The sequence below is a fragment of the Bactrocera oleae genome, chromosome 2, assembly GCF_042242935.1.
Source record: "Bactrocera oleae isolate idBacOlea1 chromosome 2, idBacOlea1, whole genome shotgun sequence".
Taxonomy (NCBI): domain Eukaryota; kingdom Metazoa; phylum Arthropoda; class Insecta; order Diptera; family Tephritidae; genus Bactrocera; species Bactrocera oleae.
Window position 1 is genome coordinate 62,231,652 of NC_091536.1, and position 24,894 is coordinate 62,256,545.

The window sequence follows — 24,894 nt, forward strand, 5'->3', positions numbered from 1 at the left end:
TAAAATCGTTATTGTTAGGGTAGACTGGTATATATATTTTTCATTCTTAAGAAAGTCTGATCTAAGTGACTGCAAAGAACCTGGACGTTTATTCGTCCCAGAATAGTAAACTTTGCAGTACCAATTTCAGAAATACTATTTTCTATTCACAAATTCTTTAAATCAGTGCAGCGCTGTGAGTGTGTCTATTACCTCTTGGAACCTTGATTCGAAGACCACACTTTTACTTATTGAGTACGACACCATAAAAGACCGATTTTTATTCGGCTAAGGGCTGTCTACTCGGCAGCATTCCTTAAAATTATCTGGGATATTTTTTGCAATAACTACACTCGTACTCCGTTCTCACGACAGTCCGGTTTACGTAATTGCAACGGACCCGTATTTTTATTGAGTGTAGAAATTTCTACTAGCCAGCATTCTGCAGATTCATACTGTCTGCCGGATAGTCTCTGACAAATTATATGAGAAATATGGCAGCATGAACTATCACCTGAAAATTTTGTAGAGGCATTACACGGATATCGAACTTAAGGAGATCACACCATATGACGGCCTGTTTTTAGGGATTTTTTTCAACGACCACTAAATAGATAAAGCTTATTATCACTTAATAACATATATTTCGACAGCATATATATAAATATGAAACTAAAAATATTGTGCAGAACATGAGTTACAGCCTGCAGCGAACACGCTCGCCTCGAAAAAATGAACTCGCACTTCCTTCACGATTCCGGCTGATTGGCTTATCTGAAACAAAAAAATTAGCGGCGTTTTAGCCAGTAAACCTAAATGCACGAAATGGACTATTATCAAATGAATATACCAGAAATTGGACTTTTGGTAGACATTTGAAAAAAAAGTTACTAATTTTTTGTTAAAAAAATAGAATGTTTGAGAATTTTTATTAATAATAGTTCATTCCTTACATTCGGTCAAGTCATTTTTGAGATACAATTGAGGAAAATTTAAAAAACGCGTTTCAAGTTTCAAGTCTGCTTGAAACAGCTCTGAACAGCTCCTGCTTCTAACTGCTGCATCTTTAAAACGACTTCGAATTTTTAAAAATCCCTTTACCACCGTATTCTAGACATGTTAAAGCAATTTATCAAAACAAAATCGAAGTTTTAGAGCTCTTTACATGGGATGACACCTTTAAGATAATGACACTTTCATAAGCAATATTTATTGATTTATTTTATAAGTTCCGTATGGCATTTCAACAAATATAACAAAAATTTGAACACGATCAGTGCGCAAAAACCATACGATCAACTAATTAGATACATACGAACATAAGTAGATAGGTCAAAATCGCCTACAGCGACATACCAGCGTGCAGCTATGTACATACCGTATGTAGATCACCGAGGCGTCGACTGAGACAGAGTAAACTTAAGCGCCTGCTCTGCATGCTACCGACGTGCCGCTGCGGACAAGCAATGTTAGCGCTCAGCAGTGGGCGTTTAAACATTTACGTTTACAAAGGGAAAACACAAGTACACATACATATGTATGTATATACAGTCAAACCTTAGTACTAGAGAACTGGGTAAGCGAAACAACTCTATAAGTGAGAATAATTCTCAGGTCCTGAACTTTGACCTCTCAAAAACTTCTATGAGTGAGAAACAAAAACCTCCATAAGTGACAGTCGTTTTCCCATTCTGATCTCTATAACTGAGAGTCTCTTTTGCATTATATTTAACTCTATAAGCGACAATTTTCCTATGTACAACAATAGCTCATTCTTTTTTTCAAGAAGAAGGAATCAGGAACTATGTTTTCTTGTAATTCAAAGAAATAATATTTAACTGTATTAACTTATTTGTCATGCTCACTGCAGTTCATGAATATCATTTGCAACGAACAGTACAGCTCTTACAACAATTTATAATGTCCAATGATGATAAACGCATTTGAGTCGGGAAAATCAAGGTGTGAAATACGAATTGAATTTGGATTACCGGAATCTACCTATTATAAAAATTAATTACTCCATAAAGTCCCAGTGCTCCGAGGATTAGTGATCTAGACCATTAGTGAGAAACCTCTAAAAGCGAGAAAAAAAATGATAGTCCCGTGAACTCTCTCTTTACTGGGTTTGACTGTACATGCAAAAATATATATGAGCAGAAATACAAATATAAATATAAAGTATACATACATATGTGCGAGTAACACAGGCGTCAATTTATTATACCGACTTTTTGCGAAAAGTGCTGAAAGCCTAAGAACAAAATATAAATAAATAAATAAAAATTGCGAATAAAAGCCAAAGCGGCAAAAAGTGAGATAAATGCGATGTACGACAGACAAGAAGACGGTCAAACCATTGCCAGACAATGAAATTGACAGGCCAAGAGGAGCCGGTTGGTGGTAGCACAGATTCTTCAAGATAGCGAAAAAGTCAATATGAAGTGTAATGTAATGAGTGTGTGAGTGCGCGTTAAGGAGGTCAGAAAAAGAGCATTGTCTTAAGTATCGTTGGATAATTTAAGCACTAACAAAAAAGTAAGTATGTACATAAGTTTGTATAATCGTGTTCAGCTCTACAATAACTGGGTGGAATCACTTTTGTTTCTGACAGCACAACCTTTTAGAAGATACAGCGATATTGTAATTAAATAGTTAAATAATAATTATATCGTTTTACATACCCGTTGAATATGCAGCATTAATTTGTAGATTTTCACTTTCGTTCGTTTGAGTAGGTTGTTATGTACAGATGGATATGCTATAACTTCGCCGGATGCTGTTAAGGAAAGCAGCTTAACTAAAATTTATATGTTGTGTCACGTACGTAAATATATGTATTTTACAGACTTAACGTTTCACTTTTTACACTTCACGATTATACTTTGTCGATGGCAGTCATTTGGTGTGCTTTTCCGTTAAAAACGTTTCTCAAAAGTACAACCCGTACGGTTTTCCTTAATTGAAAGTATGCCGACAGCGTGACGGCTTTTAAGGTATTTACATAGCATGTATGTAAACAATCGTATACATATTATATATTTCTTTAGTGGATTTGACAGCCCTACGAGAGAAAATTTTTATTTGTTATCGCTGGTGTTTGAAAGCACTACGGATTGTGTTCGCAAACGGGAAACTTGTAAGAACATCACAAACTACAGTGCAGTAACATGTACAGATTCCAATACTATTTACTAAATTTTACCATTAGGCGCATATATATTAAAATATATTGTACACATATTATTTAAATTTTTTTTTAAATATACACTTTAAATCTACAGATTATTTATTGTACACAAGTACAAACGAATATATTTATAGTTTTAGCACTTATTGCTTATTTTCCACTGTTTTTAGTTCTTTGTTTCTATTCTGTATTGTTAAATAAGGTTAAACTCTGTCTGTGTCAACGTCGGCGTTGGCAGCGCCGCTTGGTAGAACAAAAAATTACCGAAAATTAACTAAACACTAACAAAAGCGCTACCAAGTTCGATACAACCTCGTTGATTAAGGCGCTAAAAAGACAACAACGAAAGCGATGGCAAAGGCGGAATAGCGACTAAATTAACGATACTGCAAAAACAAGTTCATAGAACATCTGATTTGGGCGATAGTGTGGGTGGCTACTACTGAGTGAATGTAATAGTTTTCTTATTGGGGCAGTTGGTATATGAATACTAGGTATATGAATACTTGGTATATAAGGAAAATGCAACGTACGGAGTATGGGGATCATGTACAACACCAACAACACCGTATTAACCAAGAATGCAAGTGGAAGATGTTTGTTTTTGGGTATTTTGGATGCTCTGAAAATATTCATACATACGTTTATTATTGCCACCGATGCTACATCGTATATTTCGTAGATGCGTGCGGCAAGGGGCGTAGTTGATATAAGTAAGTATTTGAAAATGGATCTAGTATCGTGCGCTGCTCCCACTAGGTCCACGCTCTTACTCTGCAATTTCGTCTGTGTCCGCTCTTTTAACGCTACACTCGAAAACGTTGTGCACCAGACGTTTCTAAAATTACACAATTCAACTTATTGCCCAACTTTTTCAAAACAATTTTTTGGCTTTGTCACTTGTACTATGGAAAAATAAAATATTTTTCGTATTAACTTTCTTGGGCGGCATTAAGCCTTGGTCAAATTCTAATTGACATTTGTTTTTGTTTGCTACACACATACATATATCGATATATTATATCCACTTTTAGACACCGTACACTATTAAATCCAATCAGAAAACACAAACCGCATCGAGACGGGGAACGAAGCCGACTGAAGCGTGGACGCTGCGCTTTGAACATTGCGTCGCCGTTGTCAATGTGCAACAGTGTTGCCGTTGTAAAACACTTGAGGCTTTCAAAAGTAACAATGACACTAATTTTGTATGTGCCGTTTCAGACAGGGATGCAAAAGAGTCTGATGTTTTTCAAATTTTCTTTTGGTGTCGCTCTGGGCATTCACACGGTCAAAAAGAGTCCAGCAACTCGAGTCTAGTTTTTCTGCATTCCTTTTCACAAAATGTTCGTAAATATTTGTGCGGTTCGACTGCGCAACACCGCGCAACACTGCATGCTGCGTATTTCATTTGTATGTTGAGATGATGGTCACACATTTTGCTTGCAATGAATTACCATGAATATGGTAGAACAATATGCATAATACAAGTACCTACCCGCTAAATAGTTTCAAAAAAATACTAAAAACGGGAATTCCCTAATCCACAAGAATGTATTGAATATCCGCTATTAATATTTTCAAGGCCAAATTTATAATAGGAATTTCCTAATCTTTAAGTATTAAAAACTCATAATTTCTTTACTCCATAATCTATATCTTAATTTTCTCCTTATTTACAATTTGTCATAATATTTCTATTATTCTATGCATACGTATTTGCATATTACATACAAAAATAGATAACAGAACTCAAATTTGCGATCGAATTCATTTGAAACCGAGCGCTCTTGCAACCATTCAAAGGATTTGAAAGTGAAAAGGAATGCTGAAAAGGGTAGCAGCGAGCTGTTACGAAAAAGAACACAAAGCGTGCCACCCGAACACGAGTGGCACGGTCCCTTCGTCTTTCCTCGTCGTCCCCTCGCCCACAATAAACTGGTATGAGACTCTTTTGCGTCCCTGTCTGAAACGGCACTATGAAAAAAATTACAGAAAAACTTGGAAAAAAATTGACGAGGGTGATTCGTTTACATTAGATTCCTGAATAATCTCTGATTTTCATAACATATTATTTCAACTTAATATTGTTTATACATTGTGCAATGTTGAATACATTGTGCATCGACTGATTTGCAACACTGAGGGTATGTTCAATCAAATAAAACTTGGCTTCAAAACTATTTAAAATTACTTCGCTTAGGTGAATGATGTTTATAAATAGACGATCCTTTCCAAGTAGAGACCCAATATGCCACTACTCGATTTTGGATCAATCATTGAAACACATGCTTCTTAGCGCTTCAGGCAGAAAAATTAGTTGAGTAAGGAAAAGATCTAGGAGGTAAGTATCAAAAACATTTATTAACCGAAAGTAATAGATAATTTATTTTCATAAGACTTTGTAATATTCGCTGTAAATATTTAATAACAAATTATCAGGTGTCAAAGTATATATGTTAGTCACTGTTGGTGAAATACTTTTTATGATAGGGAACAAAATTATTAAGGTCCCATTCACCATCTTCATCTCTATTTAAAATCGATAGACTGCGTAAACCAAATGTATTTTATGACGAGGATCGATAATTATTGCAATAAAATTGCAACTCTTCATTCGCAGCGGGTGTAATCAAGAAAATGTTTATAGTGGCTTTCGAATGTGCGCGCCGGTGAAAAATCCACAAAAAGTGCTATTATTAATACTTCAAATCAGCAAAATATTATATTTACTAAATCTAATGTAATACGAAGTAGTTACATGATCCATAAATGGAGGAAAACATTAGCAACATGATGAGTGATGGTTCAGCAGATCCCATCATCACAGTTACACTGGAGTCCTCAGGTTAGCAATCAAAATAATGGTGTAACTTTACTAATTATTAATTATCACCACTCCTCAAACTTACAGATGGAGACGCGAATGTTGTAAATCTTGATGCTGCTACTAGGAGTCTATTAATAAAGGGCGGACCCGGTACCAATTTACAAAAATACATTACATCGTCAAAGGTAGGTTGCAAAAATGATAAGTTGACCGAATTGTAATTTGATTTTCTTACTTTTACAGAATTTCTGGATAGAGCTGCCGCAAATGATAATTGTAGAAACACGCTTTATTACACAGCAGATAGCTGCACAAAATCGTATATATTCTGCACAAACATTACTACCCATAACTGATTATAGGTTTGAGCTAGACGCACAAAATACTCTCTGCCCAAACGCCACACAAACGAGAACGCCACCAGAACTATTAGAGGTTGGCTCACTAGCAAAACCCGATGTTGTTGATGTCGGTGTATGCACCGACAGTCCAAATCCCTGTCGCGATCGGGCACAACAAACAGCGAAAACTATAATACAAACTACGACAGTAGGCATTCAATGCAATTTAGATGAATATTTGGTATGTGAGGAAACGACAACTTATGAGAATGAGTTGAAGGCCAAAAAAAGCGCTGAGAAACAGCAATTTATGAGATTTACCCGAGAGAATTCTATATTTTACTTGAATGGTAGACGGGAGTGCATGTTATGTGGAGAAGTTGAGGACACAATGGAAAGAATGCTTTCGCATTTAGCACTCCATTGGGGTCCTGCGGCGCTGTGCCATCTATGTGGTTTACAATTTGAACATCGCAGATTATTGTCATTGCATCAATGCAAAATGGGTAACCACAAAAGTAATAAAAAGAGGAAAAAAATGTACAAACAATGTCCCATTTTCTGGTGTGGTGCCATGAATGCCTCAACGAAAGAATTAAACGAGCACTTACGTAGGCACTTCCTTATGCGACGGCGACGCGCTTGCGTGACTTTTACACTCGATCAAACGATAGTAATTAAACGGCCTTTTTATACAAAAATAAACTGTTTAAATCGATGTAATGTTTGTTTGCGTCGATATAAAAGTTCTCAAAAATTTACTAAGCATAGAAAGCGTTGCCTTAGGAGCTTCATAGCGCAACTGAAGGAGCAAAAACCTGTTGAACCCCTACTAATATTTAGTAGAAAATAAAATCGTCAAATATAATTGATACATCCATTCTCAAAATCAGTGAAATGACACAAAAAAATCGCGATAAAATGTAAAAAAACTCCTATTATCTATACAAACTGTTAACAGCTGAACGACCATAAGTGTACTACAATTTAAACATACGATAATCTCTTCGTAACACTATACATATGATAAATGCTCAATTTACGAATTTTAGTTCATAGGATTTATATATTTTTGGAAATGTTTAAAAAAAAATAAACAATGTAATATTAATGAATACCCTAACTTATCAGTATCAGATTACAACATATATTTGTTGTTCTTCTCTGACAAATGTTTTGAAGAGCGTTTTGCATCCAGGAATAATGAGTGTACATCGTCAATATCCTCCTTTGTAATTTGTGTACGGCCATTCACTTTGGTCATTTGGTGTGCCGGTGTTAGCAATTGCACCGCGTAACGTAAAGTCGATGTGCTACCGATTTCGCTAAGACGACTAAACGCAGTATCTTCCAGTTGTAAGCCCTCAGTTTGCGCGCGTAGTTTAATAATTTGTTCCATTTCTGAGGATGAGTAAGGCAATGTGCGTATAATTAGCAAACGATCCAGCAAATCTAAAGGTACGCCATGTGGAGATACAATATCTGTGGTGCCACTGCAAAGTAAGGTTATTCATTTAAAATTTGATCATTCACAACGAATGTATAGAATTACTTACCGAATGACACAGCGTCCACGGTTTGTGGCAAATATGACAATGGGCGCGATAGGCGATTCAAGTGATTTATGCAAATACGTAAAGGTTTCCAAGTCGAGCATATGTATTTCATCAATAAAAAGCACACCTGGTACAAGTTCAGCGATGCCCTGATCTATGTACTTATTAACAACTTTGTTGATCTCCATTCTCAATTTATCTGCAAAAATCAGGATGGCACTATGAAATATATCATTTAATATTTCACTACAAACCTGTAATTTCCGTTTTCTTCGGCTTCATCAATTGCCCCATCATTGAGAGTACGTCCTGTCCACCCTGTGGGCGCGCGTTAGCTACGTCCAAATCATGTAAAGTGACATCCTGTATCACTTCTTTTTTTTTGTGTACATCACCCTTGGGTAAGGGAACATATTCCTCGGTTTCTAAATCGAATTCGGTTGCAAAAGTGTCACTGCGACCCTGACGTTTAACGGCACCACTATTCGCTTCGATGTAAATAACATCGCCAACCTCTACTTTTTCTTTTTGTAGCGACTCGAAGATACTCGGATCCAGTTTTAATTGTTTTGTACCCTTAGCTGTTTTCAGACCAATTACTACATTGCTAATAGTTTTCCCATAACCACCCATTGGATTCTCCGTCTCTACTGGTGTCAACTCAGTTACTTCGCCCTCATATACTTCTTTCGTCTCACGTATGCGTAGTCCAATCGAACGACGGAAGTTCTCCATCAAAACCTCGGTTTTCTTGATTTCGCTACTGAAAACTTCAGAACCCACCATGGGACAGAAGGGTACCTTGTTACCCAATTCTTGTGCTATAGCAAGTGCTATTGCTGTTTTGCCTGTGCCTGGCGGTCCAGCTAGTAACAATGCACGTCCCGCCATTTTCTTTGATTTTATTAGATCCACGGCGATACCAGCAGCCTCACGTGCAGTCTTTTGACCTACTAGACCTGCTCCGATTGGTAGTGGTACGCCACTCTCATCGAGGCCTAGACCCTTCACGTGGCTATGCGCCGCAATACGCTGTGTTCGCACAGTACTTTTTACTTCTTCGATCTTCATATCGAATGAGTTTTGTGTTTCTTACAAGTGATGAACTTACTTTTTTTTAAATTATCGATCAAACTTAAAATTCTTTTCTAGAATATTTAAAACACTTTTTGACATTTAGTGCGGCGCACGCTTTTGTTGCTATTGCGGCCGGTTGTCAAACGACTGACAGTTGCCAGGCAACATATTTTCAGATACACGAAGCTTATTGTAGGCAAAAATTTGTTGGACAGTTTGAAAGCTGTGGTAGTTTATTACAAGGTAATAAAACACAGGGTAAAATCTGTTGAAAAAATTTAAACAACAAATAAGGTACATAAATTAATTAATTGCCTCTAATACTCTTTAAAATATTTAATTTTCTTTAAATTTCCATCCAAGAACTTGTTTTTGATTGGTCAGTTTGCTTAGCGGCTACATACTTATATACTATCGAGGTCTGGATATTATTCCGTTGCTTTCAATAATAACCAAACTTCGTGAAGATATCATGTCGAATAAAAAAGTTTTCCATACAAGAACTTAATTTTTACATTTCAGTTTGTATGCCAATATATATGTACTATATGCTATAGTGGTTCGATATCGGTGTATTCGACAAATGATTAGTTTCTTGGGGCTAAAAGATTGCATGCAAAATTTCAGATCGATATCGTAAAAACTGTCTGAATAGTTCACGTTTATACAGACAGACGGATAGACGGACATGAATAAATCGACTTATCTCATCATGCTGATCACTTATAGTATATACATTTTACGTTTCTTCTAGGTATTACAAACTTCGTAGCAAACTTAATATACTATGCTCAGCGTATAAAAACGGCGAAAGCGAAAGACTTAAGTAAAACATACATATGTGTTCAGAGTTAATCAGTTTCTTTCCAACTTTTCTCGCTTTCTTTGGAAAGAACTTTAAAATCTCTCATTCTAAATCCACAACTACACTATTCACTGACTGGACGAGAAATTACATAATACTATAATTGATTATAGATTTGAGTAAGACGCGTCCAAACGACATACTCTTTACAGACTACGCTGTAATATTTTGGGAGCAAACTCCTCTCCAAACAGTTATAGCTCGATCTTTCCTGCAATATGCTGGCAACATACAATATCTGAACGGCCAGACTTCAGACGCGATAATATTTAAACAGGTATTACCGCCATTCACTCAGCGTTCTGTCTATTCCACTAATGAATATTCTGGGAGTTATAAAATCATCTATTGCTGAAGTATCTTTTTATGCCCCCTCTTAAAACTACCATTAAAGTAATCGATTTTTAAGAGCTGTTTTTCAAAACCTCTGAAGCTCGGTCAAAAAATTTTTACGAAAGCCTGTTATCAGTGACTGAACAGCATAAACTATTTTAGATGAAGAAATTCAAATTTTAATTTTCTATTTTTTTATTTTATACTTTTTTGGTCTTAAAATTTACACTATTTAAAAAACAAACATTATCAAACGAAAAAAAAAATCCAATATGGTGTGCCTATAGGTCGGGTAGGATAGGCGGGCAAGTACAAACCAAATGCTTATCGCCGTAGGCATCGTCGATTCTTCCCACAGTGGGCCAAATTTTCGAATCGGGCTTCACAAATAACTGTACATACAAAAAAGTGATTAGTTTCGAAAAGAGAATAACAAAATAGTATACTTACCGCCGGAAAGGCGGCCAGTTCGCGGGTATAAGGTCTGTTCCATTTGTCCGAGATGACCTGTGCTTGTGTGTGTGGTGCCATTTTCAAAGGATTCACAACCTTATCCATGCGTCCCTCTTCGATCTCGGTAATCTCCTCACGTATTGAAATCATCGCATCACAGAAGCGATCCAACTCTTCTTTGTCCTCAGATTCTGTAGGTTCAATCATTAATGTGCCTGCCACAGGCCAAGACATAGTGGGCGCATGGAAGCCATAGTCCATTAAACGCTTTGCAATGTCTACCGCCTCTATATTGGCCGATTTCTTCAGATCGCGTAAATCGAGAATAAACTCGTGCGCCACAAGTTGACTCGTCGATGACTTATATAAGGTTTTATAGTGATTTTCCAAACGCTTCGACATATAGTTTGCATTAAGAATGGCTACCTGGGTGGCACGTTTAAGTCCACGGCTACCCATAAGTTTAATGTAAGACCAGGAAATTGGCAAAATTGCGGATGAGCCGAAAGGTGCTGCCGAAACTACACCAAAACTTTCCTGCTCACATTCCAGAGGGCTTATCACAGGATGGCCTGGCAAATAGGGTGCCAAGTGTGCTTTTACACCGATAGGACCCATACCAGGACCACCACCACCGTGTGGTATGCAAAAAGTTTTATGTAGATTCAAGTGAGAGACATCACTGCCATAATCGCCGGGGCGACATAGACCAACCTGTGCATTCATATTAGCGCCGTCCAAATATACCTGTCCGCCATGTGTATGGATCAGATCACATATATCAGCAACAGTCTCCTCAAATACACCCATTGTGGATGGATAGGTGATCATCAGACATGACAAATCACTATTGTGCTCTGCTGCTTTGTCGCGTAAATGTGCCATGTCAATGCTGCCGTCGGAGAGAATACGTATAGGTTCGACTTTCATGCCAGCCATTTGTGCAGACGCAGGATTGGTGCCATGCGCCGAGATGGGAATTAAACAAACATTACGATGGCTCTCATTGCGGTGTTCGTGATACCTGCGTATAGCGCGCAGGCCAGCGTATTCTCCCTGAGCGCCAGAGTTTGGTTGAAAAGAGATCTTATCATAACCGGTTATCTCACAGAGATCCTTCTCGAGTTCGCTGAACATTTGGTGATAGCCTTTAGCTTGTTCGACAGGCGCAAACGGATGTATATCGGTGAAGTGACGGAAGGAGCATGGAATCATCTCGGTAGTAGAATTAAGCTTCATAGTGCAGGAGCCGAGTGGTATCATGGAATGTACGAGAGAGATGTCTTTATTCTCCAAACGTTTCATATAACGAACCATGCGAGATTCGCTGTGGTGCGAGCTAAATATCGGGTGCTGCAGGAAAGGAGATGTTCGCAGGAACTTGGAGCGCTCGATGGAGTTTAAGAGTATATCCTGTGTGGCTAGTGTTTCATCCAACGACTTGCCCTTAAAGACCCACAAAAGATCATTAACGTCCTGCGGACCCACAGTTTCATCTAGTGCTACACCTATACTACCATCAGGGAAGTAGCGGAAGTTAATGCGTTTCTGCGCGGCGCGCGTTTTGATCTCATCAATCGACAGGCTTTCCGACGGTGTGACATGCAGTGTGTCAAAGAAGTGTTTGTTATTAATTTGATGGCCTGCTTCACGCAGACCTGTTTGCAGCGCCAGCGTGAAGTGGTGTATACGATTAGCTATTTCTTTCAGCCCCTCAGAACCATGGTAAACCGCGTACATAGCAGACATATTGGCGAGCAACGCTTGCGCGGTGCAAATGTTGCTAGTGGCCTTGTCACGACGAATATGCTGCTCACGTGTCTGTAATGACAAGCGGTAGGCATCGTTGCCGTCCATATCACGCGTAACGCCAATCATGCGGCCAGGCATTAGACGCACCAAACTCTGCTTGCAAGCAAAGAAGCCAGCATGGGGACCACCATAACCCAGCGGCACGCCCAGACGTTGCGATGTACCGATAGCAATGTCGGCGCCGAATTCAGCGGGCGGACGGAGTAGTGTTAGCGCAAGGAGATCAGTTGCGACCACAGTTAGAGTCTACGAAGAAATCGATTAGTAAGCGCATACTTTAAATTAATAATTTCAAATCGACTTACGCCATTTTTACGCGCTTTCTCTGCAATATCCTCAATATCCTTAACATCACCAAAAGTGTCGGGGTATTGCAACAGGACGCCAGATATTTCACGTCCCTCCAAATCGGCATTCTCGATCGGTCCAATTTCTGTCACAAACTCCAAAGCTTCAGCGCGTGTCTGCACCACAGATAAAGTTTGGGGATGCAACTTGTTTGACAGATAAATCTTCTTGCGCTTGTTGTGTCTGCGTCGCAAAAGTAATGAGTAAATTATTCTATTAAGACTCCTTGGCCGCAACTTACCTCGTGCACAAGCTCATGGCCTCGGCGGCGGCAGTACCCTCGTCCAATAGCGATGCATTCGCCACATCCAATCCTGTCATTTCGACAACCAAAGTTTGATAGTTAAGCAGCGATTCAAGGCGGCCTTGGGAAATTTCAGGCTGATAGGGCGTGTATTGTGTAAACCATCCAGGATTTTCAAAAACATTGCGCAAAATCGTATGGGGCACCCGACAATTGTGGTAACCCATGCCGATGTAGGAACGCCAAATCTCATTGCGATTCGCGATTTCACGTATGTGGCGCACGAGCTCATGTTCGTCTGTGTAATGTTAGCGGATATTGTAGTTAGAAATATATTTTTTTGATGTTGTGGAGAAACGCAGAATAAACAATAAAATTTTATTTTAGGTTTAAAAAAGGTTTTGAAATGCGATTAGCTAGTGGATATCTGAAAAAGTTTGTAAGACACAAGGTACGAAAGCCACTTGTACTGGTTTCCCCATAACTTTTTGAAATAAGTTTAAAGGAATATTTTGTCAAAAGCAGATCGTGAACAAAGAATTTAGCAACCCTTCGAGTTATTGAATTGCTTGAGAACTTCCTACTTTTTCATTAGTAAATCAACAGCATTTTGTGGAATCACTAACCGAATTAAACTGACTGAATGAGTGAGTCCTGTTTCTAGTACCGGTTACTTAATAAGAGTGATATTACCGTAGGACTGAAATAATGTAAATGAAGAAGTACTGGTAAGCTACAAACAGCGTTGGGATTTTCAGTTTTATTTATACCCTTTAGGTTTTTTTTCTCGTCATTGTCTGAAAATTATTCAAAAACTTTAACTTTGAATAAATATATGACGCTTAGCAAACATGACACTATAACTAAGTTTATTTTCCATTTAATTAATTATTAAGTTTGTTTTGAGGAAGATTCCTTGTACTAGGTCACTGTTGAGAACATTTAGCCACACAACTTATGCAAGATAAACTGTAGTAATTTATGAAAACTAAACAATCTCCACGAACATAACATCTGACCGCAAAAATGTTTAATATATTCTAATTACTTTCACAATACTAATGTCAGCAATACGTAAATTTTTGGATAGATACGTCATAAAATTACTGATTTTTGGAAATACTTTCTGAAGTATTATTTCACATTTACACTTTTAGGATACTTATGTGTGGATGATAAATTATGGATCAGGCCTAATAAAACTAGTGTTACCCTAAACAGATGTATTAAGCTATATATCTTCTAAAAGTAGTCAGCAAATCCCTGAACCTCAGCTGTTCCAAATGTTTTGCTGATATGGCTACATGTCTAAAGGTCGTTAATAGACTAGTATGCTATGTTAAGATAGATAGCTCTATAAAAAATTACCAAATAATTTTTACGCCAAAGTTATTTTCTCAAAACGTATCCAGTGATTTAGTACGTGATCAAGTTAGGAATGAATGTTATAATTACATTTATAGGTTATTTCCGAAGCTTAGTATGGAAGAATTGAAAGGTGAAATATTTGATGATGGTCCTCAAATATGGAATATAATGATAAGATACATATTTGATCAAGGTTCCGAAAATTGAAGCAAGAGAGAATTTAGTGTTGAGAGTCGCAAATTTTCTAGGTAACCAAAAAGCACCAAATTATAAAAAAATTGTGAAAAATATATTGGCAAGCTTTCAGACCCTAGGAGCAAATATGAGTACCAAGTTAGAGAAATCAGATGCACCAGGATCTAAAAGTGATGAGAAAAAGCTATCAAAGTTGATGAGACGCCATTTGTTGGCAGACCATTTCTGGTACTTAAAAAGACTTTATCAACTTCAATATTGAATTATAACCACGATTCAATTAAATAAGGTTGTGTTACTTCAGAGCTTGCTTGATCTTATGAAAAACATTTTTAATCCTTAATACCAGAAGAACTTATTTTTTCAATTATTCTCCAAGATCTAACTAGTTCAAACAGGTAACAGTAAGGTAATACGTTATAATTTATAATAAAAATTAATTAATATATCAATTTAGTTGGATTCCATATATAGGAGTTAGTTTGTAAGCAAGATCATTTTAAAACATCCTGTAGACTGTAGAAATTGGCCATTCGAAGCGTCAGTGTTAATATTAACCTAAATGGAGTAAATTTATTCTTTATATTTTTATTCTGTTTAGTGAGTTAGACGAATTACTGGCGAATAAAAAGAGGATCGATTCGGAATGTACTCTTGATGAAAGTACATCGGCTATGGCACGAGCCTATATAGGGCAAGAAAGAAAGAGGAGCGTGCAAAAAAAGAAGATGATCAACAGACCTTGGATTCTCAGGGACGCCCAGATCTTTACAACTATTTTTTGCAAACTTTTATCTCCAACAAGTCAGTACAATTGGTCCCTTTAAGAATTCCTATATTTCATAAGAATATTTGCTTGTAATGTTATAATTTAAAATTGTGTTTCTCAATTGGAAAATTAAATTTTTTGAGATCAGCATGAATGTTTCTTCTGGATGCCTACCTTACTTCATATCACATATGTACTCAAACACGTGTAACATCAACAAAAAATATACATATAGTAAAAGAAACGAATTTTTTCTCAAAATAAATAAAATATAATTTCAATAAATTGATGGATATGGGGGCCTTCACCCTATATCCCCCCGAGTGCCGATTTTCTGTCTACGGCCTTGGGTATAAAGACGAATAACGTATAAAGACGAAATCGGTATAAGAATCCAAGAGATTGTACTTGAGGTGATATATTCCTTCAGTAAATGTTTTAAATACAATAAAATGCTCCATTCCATATCCTGCTATCAATACGGATATTTTAGTTAGTTTTAGTTTTATTAGTGTAACTAGCAAATAACATATTTAAATTAATCAGGCAGGTTCTTTAATTTACTCTGAGTGAATTTGAAGCAAATTCAGCTTAAATCCGGCAATCGATGTTTCGCTTTCATAATTTAACTTCCACATTTTTTTTTCCACTTGAATTTCGAGTGGAAACTATTAATCTGAAAAATGAATTCTCAAAAAAGTATGCGGTTGTTATTCATTTAACGGGGTATTCTAGTGTAGAATTTCCAAAAAAATCGATTTTATTTTCATATTTTCAAAGTTTAACTATAAGAATATGTTTACGAAATGATTTTTGAAAATTTAAATTATTTTCGGAGATATAGACATTTTACTGATCCGGCCTACAAACTGGTTCGGCTCGGTCCAAACGAACAAAAGATCTTACGCGAAATTTAAAATGCGTTTTTCTCACACCAAACTTTTTCAATACGATACCCATGATTTCTCGCGTTCTTTTTGACCCATTTTCTTGAAATTTTCAGAGAATATTCTTTATAAACCTCTCTCAAGTATGAACTAGCCTCATCTCGTTTTTTTTTCAAACCGTCGCCATTTTATCAACATTTTTTTTTTACTTATCGCTAGTTCATACAATTGCGACATCATTGCAGATAGATACATTTTTTTTTGTAATTTCAGATGACTCATGGGCCAATTTTTAAAAGTAAAATTAAGTAAAGTTCAGTGTTTTGTAATTTTAATAATAATAATTGTCAAATATTAAAGTGGAAAACATAAGAAAACATGGAACAAGAAGAACAGAGTAGGATGAAATCATTATTCGATTCATGGAACCACATAGGGAGATCTTCCGAGGCTTCTGAGGTGACAAAAGAAAGTTGATATGCTCTGGAAGGAATCAGTCACAGTGCTTAATGTGCACGGTTCACAGGAAAAAAATGTTTCCGGCTGGAAAAAGGTAAAAACCAAAATTTTTCTATTCTAAAGAAGTTTTCTTAAGCTAATTTTTTAGCAGGTTTGGATGGATTTGAAGGGTTTCATCAGGAAGAAAGTTTCGCACAACACTAGGTAGGCTGGGGGCCATTTAATAAATACACAACGGAAGATCACATCCAGTGGATTTGAACGATCACGTAAATACTTCCTACCAATAGTTTCTTCTGCATTCAGCTCACTTCCTATACAAATCTTTGCAAATGTACTTAACGCACTCATTTTTTCTAATTTTTTTGATCAATTTTATTTTTTTAATATTTTGAAAGCTTTCATTCATTTGTATGATTCAAAATAATTCAAATTCAGTTGTTTTTGAATTCATTTTAATGTCCACTTTTATTCGGATTCCAGAATCCATCTGAAGGTCTTGATATTTCATCCCTGACAGCAATTCCTCTTAAATTTGGTTGAGTTTAAACATATTCATCGGGACCCACTTCTGTTTCAGAAGCTTCATTCACACAAAAATACAATATATACATATGTATACATTAGGGTGGGAAAAAAGTCGAATATTTTTTATCGCTTAGTACTCTGAAAAATAGGTTCTTAGACACCTATACGAAAATCTTTCCAAGTATGAGCTTTTAATTGGGGTCGGCTTTAGCATACCATCCCACGATTTCCGGGTTAAGAGGGGTATGGTTGGATAGAGGAGATTATCTAGATAAAGAATATATATAATTATAGCGTGCTATAATTATGATTATGGTTATGTATATGGGGTTTAATCCTCTATTATTAATTTTAATTCGTTTGAAATATATATATATATATAAAATAGATATGGCAACACTTATTATCTGTCAACATGGAACCCATTTGTTATTGTGCATATAACGAAAATTGTGTAAAAATAAAATGATAAGCATTAAAGCGAATATTAAAATAATTAATATAAAATAAATATGTAGTAACATTGTAGTGTGTATAATAAGTGCGTAATATAAAATAAAAAATAACTATAAATCGAGAAATTGTAAGATAAAATTTGTGAAATTTTCAATTTAAAAGAAAATATCTCGAAAACTAAGACGTTTCCGGCGGCTTTAATTATATTTATTCTTTATCTGGAATTATCCTCTATCCAACCATACATCTCTTAACCCTGAAATCGTGGGATGGTATACTAAAGTTTTCCCTTTAATTGTAACCGAAAGGTTCACCGGCTTACAGTTTTCTTTTTTTCTTATTAACGGCTAGAAAATTGTTTATCTCGCTTCCAACTACTGTACTTGCAAAATACTTCGTTTCATAGATATAGATATTGATTTTAGGAAATTCAATGCTCTACAAAATGGTCCTTAACGGGTTTTTTTAAACCTAACCGATTAAAAGATATTAACGGTTCAAGTTTGATTATTTTAAGACCTATTTTATTTATTTTTATTAACTTTATAATTCAATAAAAAAAATCATTATAAACCGGAAATCTCTTCATTTTGTAGGTAATTTACTGCTCAACAAAAAAAGTCACAAAATATAAATACACTCAGTATCACACTTAAAAATTAATCAACGGAATTTTTGTTTTCACAATTCAAATCTAATAAACAAATTTAACCAAACAAAGAAACTAATAACGATACATATTCACTAAATATCCCTCAAAATTAATGATTAAAATTTTTATTTTCATAATTCAAAACAATGAAAATAAACAAAATCAAAGCAAATGCGTCAAATATTAAAATTCAACAAAATTCAACAAAAACAACAAAGAAGAATTAAAGGTGTACGGATCTCTTGGAAAAATTACGAGGGAACTAGGGAAGTCTAGATCTAGGAAGGCAATAACAAGTATAGCTGCCAAACAGGGAGGGAATAGAGATGACAAAAGTGTTTCTGCTAGTAGTGCGTCTGCCAGAGAATAGCCTATTTTTAAAGTCGAAAACCCAGGGAAGGCAAGGTATGCGGGGAAACGTTATGCTGTCATAGTTGATGGATTTACGCAGCTGAAAATAATGACCTACAAGTAAATTTTTTATTATGATACCTAGTGCAGCCGCTTTAACTCGAATGGTACGTCAGTCGGAATCATTGCGATGCGGGGAATGCGTCTTATACTTTATACTTTTCTTTGAATATGATTGCTTCTATTAGGCTATTTACCAATTTTTTTTATCAGCTTTCTATTGAATTAGAAAGGTGATAAGCTAGCAACGTACTTTATAGGAATTATATTTGCTCAACATAATCCAATGGCTTCATTTAATGCCTTACAATATTGGCACACTGTGTTCATAGGTCCAATAGCAACATATAGTAATAGAAAGCAGCTCGCGCTTCACGGGCCTTTCTTAGTCGAATCCTTTCACGTTGAATGCGATCTTCACGTTCCTGCAGAACGATTAGATTGATAGTACATTTGATTCGTTGCATTTCGGGTTCTTCTGCCGAAATTTGTCCGCCGCTTTATAGGAGTCACAAAGAGTTTTTAGTTTATAGAAAATTTGAGGCTTTTAGATTTAGTAATATCATAGATGCACATAAAAGAGTCGTTTACATTTCAAGCGTCATTTTACCACAGTTAGTGTTTGACAAATGTCAAATATCAATTATGCGATACTAACGTCAGTCAAGTATTTTGCTTTCCCAGATCTTCTCCACTAATACTTGAATTTATCATATGGTACTAAAGTTGAAATTGACTTTTAGGTATTATTACGAATTCTTTGTATGGAAGTATAGAAAAGACTTTTTCATACAATTCTTTAAATTTTCTCTGCGGAAGATCCATCCTCGTACTTCAAGGAATATTTAAAAGAGAGAATTAGGGAAATCGGTTCAGCAGTTTTCGAGATTTGTGCTTAGCAACACATTCAGTGATTCATTTTCATACTCTGACAACATGTTGCTACAGAGTACAATAGGTTTGTTCACCTAACGGTTGTTTGTATCACTTAAAGCTAAAAAAGGTAGATATAGGGTTATATACTAGTATAGATAAACGATGAGGATGACGAGAGGAGTTGAAATCCAGGTATCTTTTTGTCCATCCGTCCGGCCGTCCGTTGGTCCGGTCAAAGCGATAACTTTAATAATTGAGGTATCTTGATGAAACTTCGTACACACATTCCTTGGCCCCCTATGGAGGATGGTAATGCAAATAGGCGGAAGCGGACCATTGACCCACAAAACAAAACGCCGTTAAACGAAATGTTTAAAGTGCCATAACTAAACCGCAAATTAAGATGCAAAACTGTAATTTGGTACAGGAGATCGCAGTAGCCAGGGGCACTGTTGGGCTAAAATTTTGTTAAAAATGGGCATGGCTTCGGCCCTCAAAATGATTTAATGTACATATCTTCCAACAAACCCTTTAAGATATATCAACTTAACTTGCTGAGAAGAAGTGATTTTATCACCCCTGTGAAAATGGGTAAAATCGGATAATAACCACGCCCAAAACTACTAAAGGTATTGTATCTCACTGCATAAATGAGCCACAAGCATAAAACGTCACAACCAGGATGGTAGAGAAAGGCTTTTTAGGATCTGGGATGAAAGTCGACCGATTTCAACCAAACCGAGCTACAAACTATATACGAATTGCAAAGGTAAGGTTAGGATATGTATAACGGCTAATAAAACCCTTAACGTTTACATGTTGCATAGCTGCAGTAACCAGGACACCACAGCAGTAAGCTGTCATGCTATATGCCGTATGAAGAGGAAAGAGTACCATGCAGCTGGTGAAACAGCTGGTGCGGGACAGCGAAGCATCCGCGTTCTTAATGCGACTCTAACGCAGACCTCATACTATGGGGAAGCACAGATATCAACGAAAGAGGTGAACTGCTCGTTAATTATTTACTAGATACTCAGCTTTCGTTGTGCAACAGAGGCAGAGACCAGACCATAGCTAGATGCTTTCCAGTGAAGAATCTTTAGGCCTACTAAAGGCCACTTCCCAAGCAGCTCTGACTATACGGTTGAGTATACATAACACAGTGGAGTAGTAATAGATTCCATTTCTGTAGATATAGTGTCAGAAAGCAATAAGCAGTTGCAAGTCCGTCAAACCTTCAAAATTACAGCAGTCCCCTACATAAAAGTCTTTTTAGTACCCATTCTTAAAGTGGCTTTGCAATTGAACTATATTCCTTCGTTTCGGGTAAAATAAGAAGTGTGCAAAAGCTCACATATAAGCCCAAAGGATTTGAGACCAATTAGTCTTTTCTCATTCCTATTAAAAACGTTTTAAAGACTAACAGAAATACACATAAGCAAAATTAAGAAGGGAATACATGTTGTGGCCTACGCTGATGATGTATATGTAAATTCCCGAATACACTCGCAAACCTTATGCAAAAAATATAATATTAAATGACATAAATCGATGGACTGTGTCATGCGGAGTAAACTTAAATGCTAGCAAGACAGAGTTAGTGTGTTATTGTTCACTAGAAAATTCAAAACTCCAGAAGTTATGCAGCCATTATTAAATGGGCTAACAATAGGAGATGAGGCAAGTTACTTGGTACTGATTTTAGACAGGAAGCTTTCATGAAAGCCGAACTTAGAGGCTAGGCTAAAGAAAGCAGCTACAGAACTTTAACTGTTAACTGGTTAACGGCTTGTGTAGCTAATTAGCTCTACACAGCAGTTGTAAAGCCGATTATGGCATACGATATATTGGTATGGTGGCCAATAATAGAAAAGAAATACGAGGTAAGGTATATGGAAAGCATGCTATGAACAGCTAGTATATGCATCAGTGGAGCTCTTAGAATAACGCCAAGGCACTAAACGACATTTTACAATTACTGCCAACAGACTTGTTCTGTAAGCAACTGGTAGTTAAGTCAGCTCTCAGACTGAGAGAGTCCTCCCTATTGTTCGCCTCTAATAAGGGGCATTCTAAGATACTTAATAAGTCCCGATTCTACCAAATACCACGGGTTTTCGAAATCCTATAGAATTGAATTTAAATTCGGTCCCCAATAATGCCCTTCCTTCCAGAGAATAGTGGGAAAGGGGCGAGAGTGTCAGGGATGCAAGGAAAAGCATCTATACGGATGGGTAAAAACAAGATAATCTAGTGTGAGGAGGTGTTTTTGACAAAATTAGATATAAAAAAATCGCATTCATCTACCAGATCACTACAGTGTCTTCCAAGCGGAGATCACAGCAATTTAAGAATGCGTTCTTGTTCTGACAAGGAGTATGCTCACAATAAGGAATATATTCATATTTTTTATAGGTAGCCAATTTACAGGTAGCCAAGCGGCTTTGAAATCACTAAAGTCTCTTAGGGTTTCGTCAAAGATAGTGAAAAAATGCCTTGATCTTTTAGTGGACCGAACATCTTATTTCACGATAAACATGTAAAGGAGACAATAAAGTGAAGGGATTTTAGTCCCAGTGGTTTCACAATGGGCCTCCCAGCGGCCTAAGAGCGTCGACAGATAGCCACTCTACCTACCTATCTTCTTTATATGCATCTCTCAGCATTTTACGCTTTCAACTTGTGCTCTCTTCTGCTAGTTCTTCGGGTAAAGAAACGCTTTTCCAGCAGAAAATTTGCTAGCTAGTGATAGTTAGCAGTTAAGAAACCAACTTCTTATATAATTGAATCGTTACTGTGATTGAATCATGATTGTAACACATGTTTTAATATTTTTCTCTCTGCTCCATTCAATGTATCCTTATTTTTCAAAACAAAACTGACAACAGGATCTCAATCTGTTATTTTGTTTCATGTTTTCTGTTAATTTAAAATAGAAATAAGGATTTAAAAATAAAGGCGAGCAAATCCTACACACTCATTGATAGTTTTATGAATTGTGACCACAAATATATGTATCCAAAATCGATCCTATATCTAGGGCAACGAAACCACTGTGTTATCATAATGTTCATTTTTGATATAACTTTTGGGCTACACAATAGATTCACTAATGGGATGAGAAACGCGGGTGTTAAGTTCATTCGATATTTGTGTATTATTCGGTGTATCTTAGCTTAGAGTCATGGTCGCAGCTTAATTTAAATCTGTTGAAAGTTTTTTACCTAAACCATTTTTCAAGCAATACCAAACCCGAAAATATTTCCACCAAGCAAAAACGCTTTATAAGACTCTCAAATTCCATAAATTATTATGAATACATAAATTTGAGTCGTACTAAATAGTCTGACCGCATGATACAGTCATGACAGAAAGCTTAATAAGTACATTAGACTGTGTCTCACAAATTTACACATCAGTCCTAATGATACATTCAATATTTTTACAATAACCAAGAAATGTTGTCAGCTCAAATATTGAGTTAAAAATAAAAATTTTGTTGTATTATAAATAAATGGGCGATTTGCAAAACGCCTATTCAATGCCCTAACAACTGAACAATTTCAAATGATAAAAGCTGTTGAACCCATAACCTAGGCGTATTATAATGATTGGACCCGACGCTCTTATCAGTGTTATTGTAAACGAAACAGCAGGGGGTCTAGTGACTATAGCAGATGAAGTAACACAAACAACAAGTGAAAACGTGATTAAAATAAAACGCATATCACGAATGGAAATATTTTGAAGGGAATAAGATGCAAATATGTTGCAACCAGGACATAATTCGACACAAACGTAAACATGTTTTTAAATTCAAAATTAACCCTCCAATAAATACTCACTCAAAGGCTTTTCCAAGTTGAGATTACGCTTCAATTGTATACGCTTCGGCACAGCCTTTTCCGTGAGCTCCTCCAAGGATTTAAAGCCCAGCGTATCCAACATGGCGACCACATCCGTTTTACGTGGTCCAATATGACGGCTGGGGAAGTCAGATTTCGAGGGAAACATTACCTCACCCACAGGCACGGTGGCCAAGCAACGTGCTTGGTAGAGCCCACGTGGCAGCTGCCAAGATTTATTCGTTGACTGCGTGAGCGCGACCAGTTGGCGCTTTGATACATGGTTTAAATGTTGCATTGTTGTTTTTATTTGCAATTTAGAGAAACCCACAAATTATAAATGATATCTAACTAAATATAGAGGACTAAGTTTGCACACAAGCTCTGCACTCTTCTCAAGAGTATTGCTTCAACCGCCACCAATTGCTTATCACCGACTAACTGAAACAAACCATTGGCGTATAGAGCCGCGCTTTAGCGCTCATTTGCTCTTATCAGCATCGAGCATTGTCTGAAAATTAAACTGATTAAGTCTTATCTCACAGTTCATGCTGTGATCATATGTGAGTGGAAAAAAGATCTTTGCTGGAAGAAAAAAAATGAGCTGAAAGATATTAAGGTATCCGCTACTATAACTTCTACTATCGTAGAAGGGGAAATTATATTCTGTTGTAATTAATTTACTCTTTCATTACGAAAGTTTTGTACTTCGTCATGTTCGTTATGTTTAAACATATTTGTGTATATAGGGTTTTTCCTGAGACACGTCTGAGATATTCTCGAATACACATAACTCTATTTCGGAAATTAAAAATCGATATTCTTATTAAACTTAAGTTGGTTAAAAAAGCTAAGAAAAAAATTTCGGCAGATTAATTTCGATAGACTGTTGGAAGCAGAGATAGCATGGTTATATATAGAAGGGTGTATTTTCTAAGAGTTTGGATTCAGTGAAACATTGTAGGTGATACTAAAGGGTGAAAATTACGAGAATAGATTTACATGTCTTGTATCTAAATATTTTCCCCGATATTTATATCCGATATCTACAACACCTACTTCAAAGTGTGAACAAAAATGCTTGATGTTGCTAGGCAAATTCTCTAAAATTAGCCAGCCGTAAATAGGGATATAAATATGAATAGGTGGACTGGGTGAGAATAGAGCATCTTTCTGGTATAATAATGCGAACATTGTGTTGTTCGACCCAAACTATCGGAGGGAACTGCACTGGTATTCTAAGCGCTTGGCTCTAATAGAAGTTAAGCATTAGGCATTCATCAATTCTGGCCTCAAAATGACAGCACGAAACGGTCGAAATTGACAATTAGGTAAATAGATGTAAAAGAAAATGGTCACAGATGCAATCACGATAGTTTGAACATATAAAAAACACAGTTGGGTAAATAGGCTCACTATA

At 36.4% G+C, this 24,894-nt stretch overlaps 4 protein-coding genes across 7 annotated transcripts in view; 1 reads left to right on the forward strand and 3 right to left on the reverse strand.

Moving 5' to 3' along the window:
• The window catches only part of Nuak (Nuak family kinase 1), a 116,205-nt gene extending 113,402 nt beyond the window's left edge, over positions 1–2,803 (reverse strand). For all 3 annotated transcript variants that reach the window (XM_036368845.2, XM_036368864.2, XM_070105463.1), the window contains exon 1: positions 2,664–2,803. The gene's annotated coding sequence lies outside the window, so the exon portion shown is untranslated. The remainder of the gene's footprint in view (positions 1–2,663) is intronic.
• A 2,592-nt stretch (positions 2,804–5,395) lies between these two features.
• On the forward strand, positions 5,396–7,455 carry LOC106623399 (uncharacterized). Of its 2 annotated transcripts, none has more exons than XM_036368865.2 (4): positions 5,396–5,513; positions 5,719–6,017; positions 6,084–6,184; positions 6,243–7,455. In XM_036368865.2, exons 2-4 carry the CDS (start codon positions 5,942–5,944, stop codon positions 7,191–7,193), a joined length of 1,128 nt encoding a protein of 375 aa, XP_036224758.2. In that variant the 5' UTR covers positions 5,396–5,513; positions 5,719–5,941; the 3' UTR covers positions 7,194–7,455. The 2 variants fall into 2 exon arrangements, with proteins under 2 accessions (XP_036224758.2, XP_036224759.2); XM_036368866.2 differs by having other exon boundaries at positions 5,403–5,513; positions 5,793–6,017.
• On the reverse strand, positions 7,379–9,103 carry pont (RuvB-like helicase pontin). Its single transcript, XM_014242910.3, has 3 exons — positions 8,151–9,103; positions 7,897–8,095; positions 7,379–7,833 (listed from the first exon to the last, which is right to left on the reverse strand). The coding sequence occupies exons 1-3, from the start codon at positions 8,965–8,967 to the stop codon at positions 7,479–7,481; spliced, it is 1,371 nt and encodes a 456-aa protein (XP_014098385.1). The 5' UTR covers positions 8,968–9,103; the 3' UTR covers positions 7,379–7,478.
• A 1,245-nt stretch (positions 9,104–10,348) lies between these two features.
• Positions 10,349–23,920, reverse strand: LOC106623396 (glycine dehydrogenase (decarboxylating), mitochondrial). The gene is made up of 5 exons (XM_036368844.2): positions 23,475–23,920; positions 13,026–13,326; positions 12,742–12,967; positions 10,622–12,682; positions 10,349–10,563 (listed from the first exon to the last, which is right to left on the reverse strand). The coding sequence occupies exons 1-5, from the start codon at positions 23,770–23,772 to the stop codon at positions 10,453–10,455; spliced, it is 2,997 nt and encodes a 998-aa protein (XP_036224737.2). The 5' UTR covers positions 23,773–23,920; the 3' UTR covers positions 10,349–10,452.
• Positions 23,921–24,894: the final 974 nt, after the last annotated feature.

What these genes read in the sequence shown, in the direction of transcription:
- LOC106623399 (XM_036368865.2), top strand. Translation starts at nt 5,942, where the DNA reads ATGGAGGAAAACATTAGCAACATGATGAGTGATGGTTCAGCAGATCCC. An exon ending in AGTTACACTGGAGTCCTCAG is followed by an intron (nt 6,018 to 6,083) that starts GTTAGCAATCAA and finishes TCAAACTTACAG; the next exon opens with ATGGAGACGCGAATGTTGTA. An exon ending in AATACATTACATCGTCAAAG is followed by an intron (nt 6,185 to 6,242) that starts GTAGGTTGCAAA and finishes TTACTTTTACAG; the next exon opens with AATTTCTGGATAGAGCTGCC.
- pont (XM_014242910.3), bottom strand. Translation starts at nt 8,967, where the DNA reads ATGAAGATCGAAGAAGTAAAAAGTACTGTGCGAACACAGCGTATTGCG. An exon ending in GAAGAAAACGGAAATTACAG is followed by an intron (nt 8,096 to 8,150) that starts GTTTGTAGTGAA and finishes TGATTTTTGCAG; the next exon opens with ATAAATTGAGAATGGAGATC. An exon ending in CGTGGACGCTGTGTCATTCG is followed by an intron (nt 7,834 to 7,896) that starts GTAAGTAATTCT and finishes CTTACTTTGCAG; the next exon opens with TGGCACCACAGATATTGTAT.
- LOC106623396 (XM_036368844.2), bottom strand. Translation starts at nt 23,772, where the DNA reads ATGCAACATTTAAACCATGTATCAAAGCGCCAACTGGTCGCGCTCACG. An exon ending in CAACTTGGAAAAGCCTTTGA is followed by an intron (nt 13,327 to 23,474) that starts GTGAGTATTTAT and finishes AACATTACACAG; the next exon opens with ACGAACATGAGCTCGTGCGC. An exon ending in AGAAAGCGCGTAAAAATGGC is followed by an intron (nt 12,683 to 12,741) that starts GTAAGTCGATTT and finishes ATTTCTTCGTAG; the next exon opens with ACTCTAACTGTGGTCGCAAC.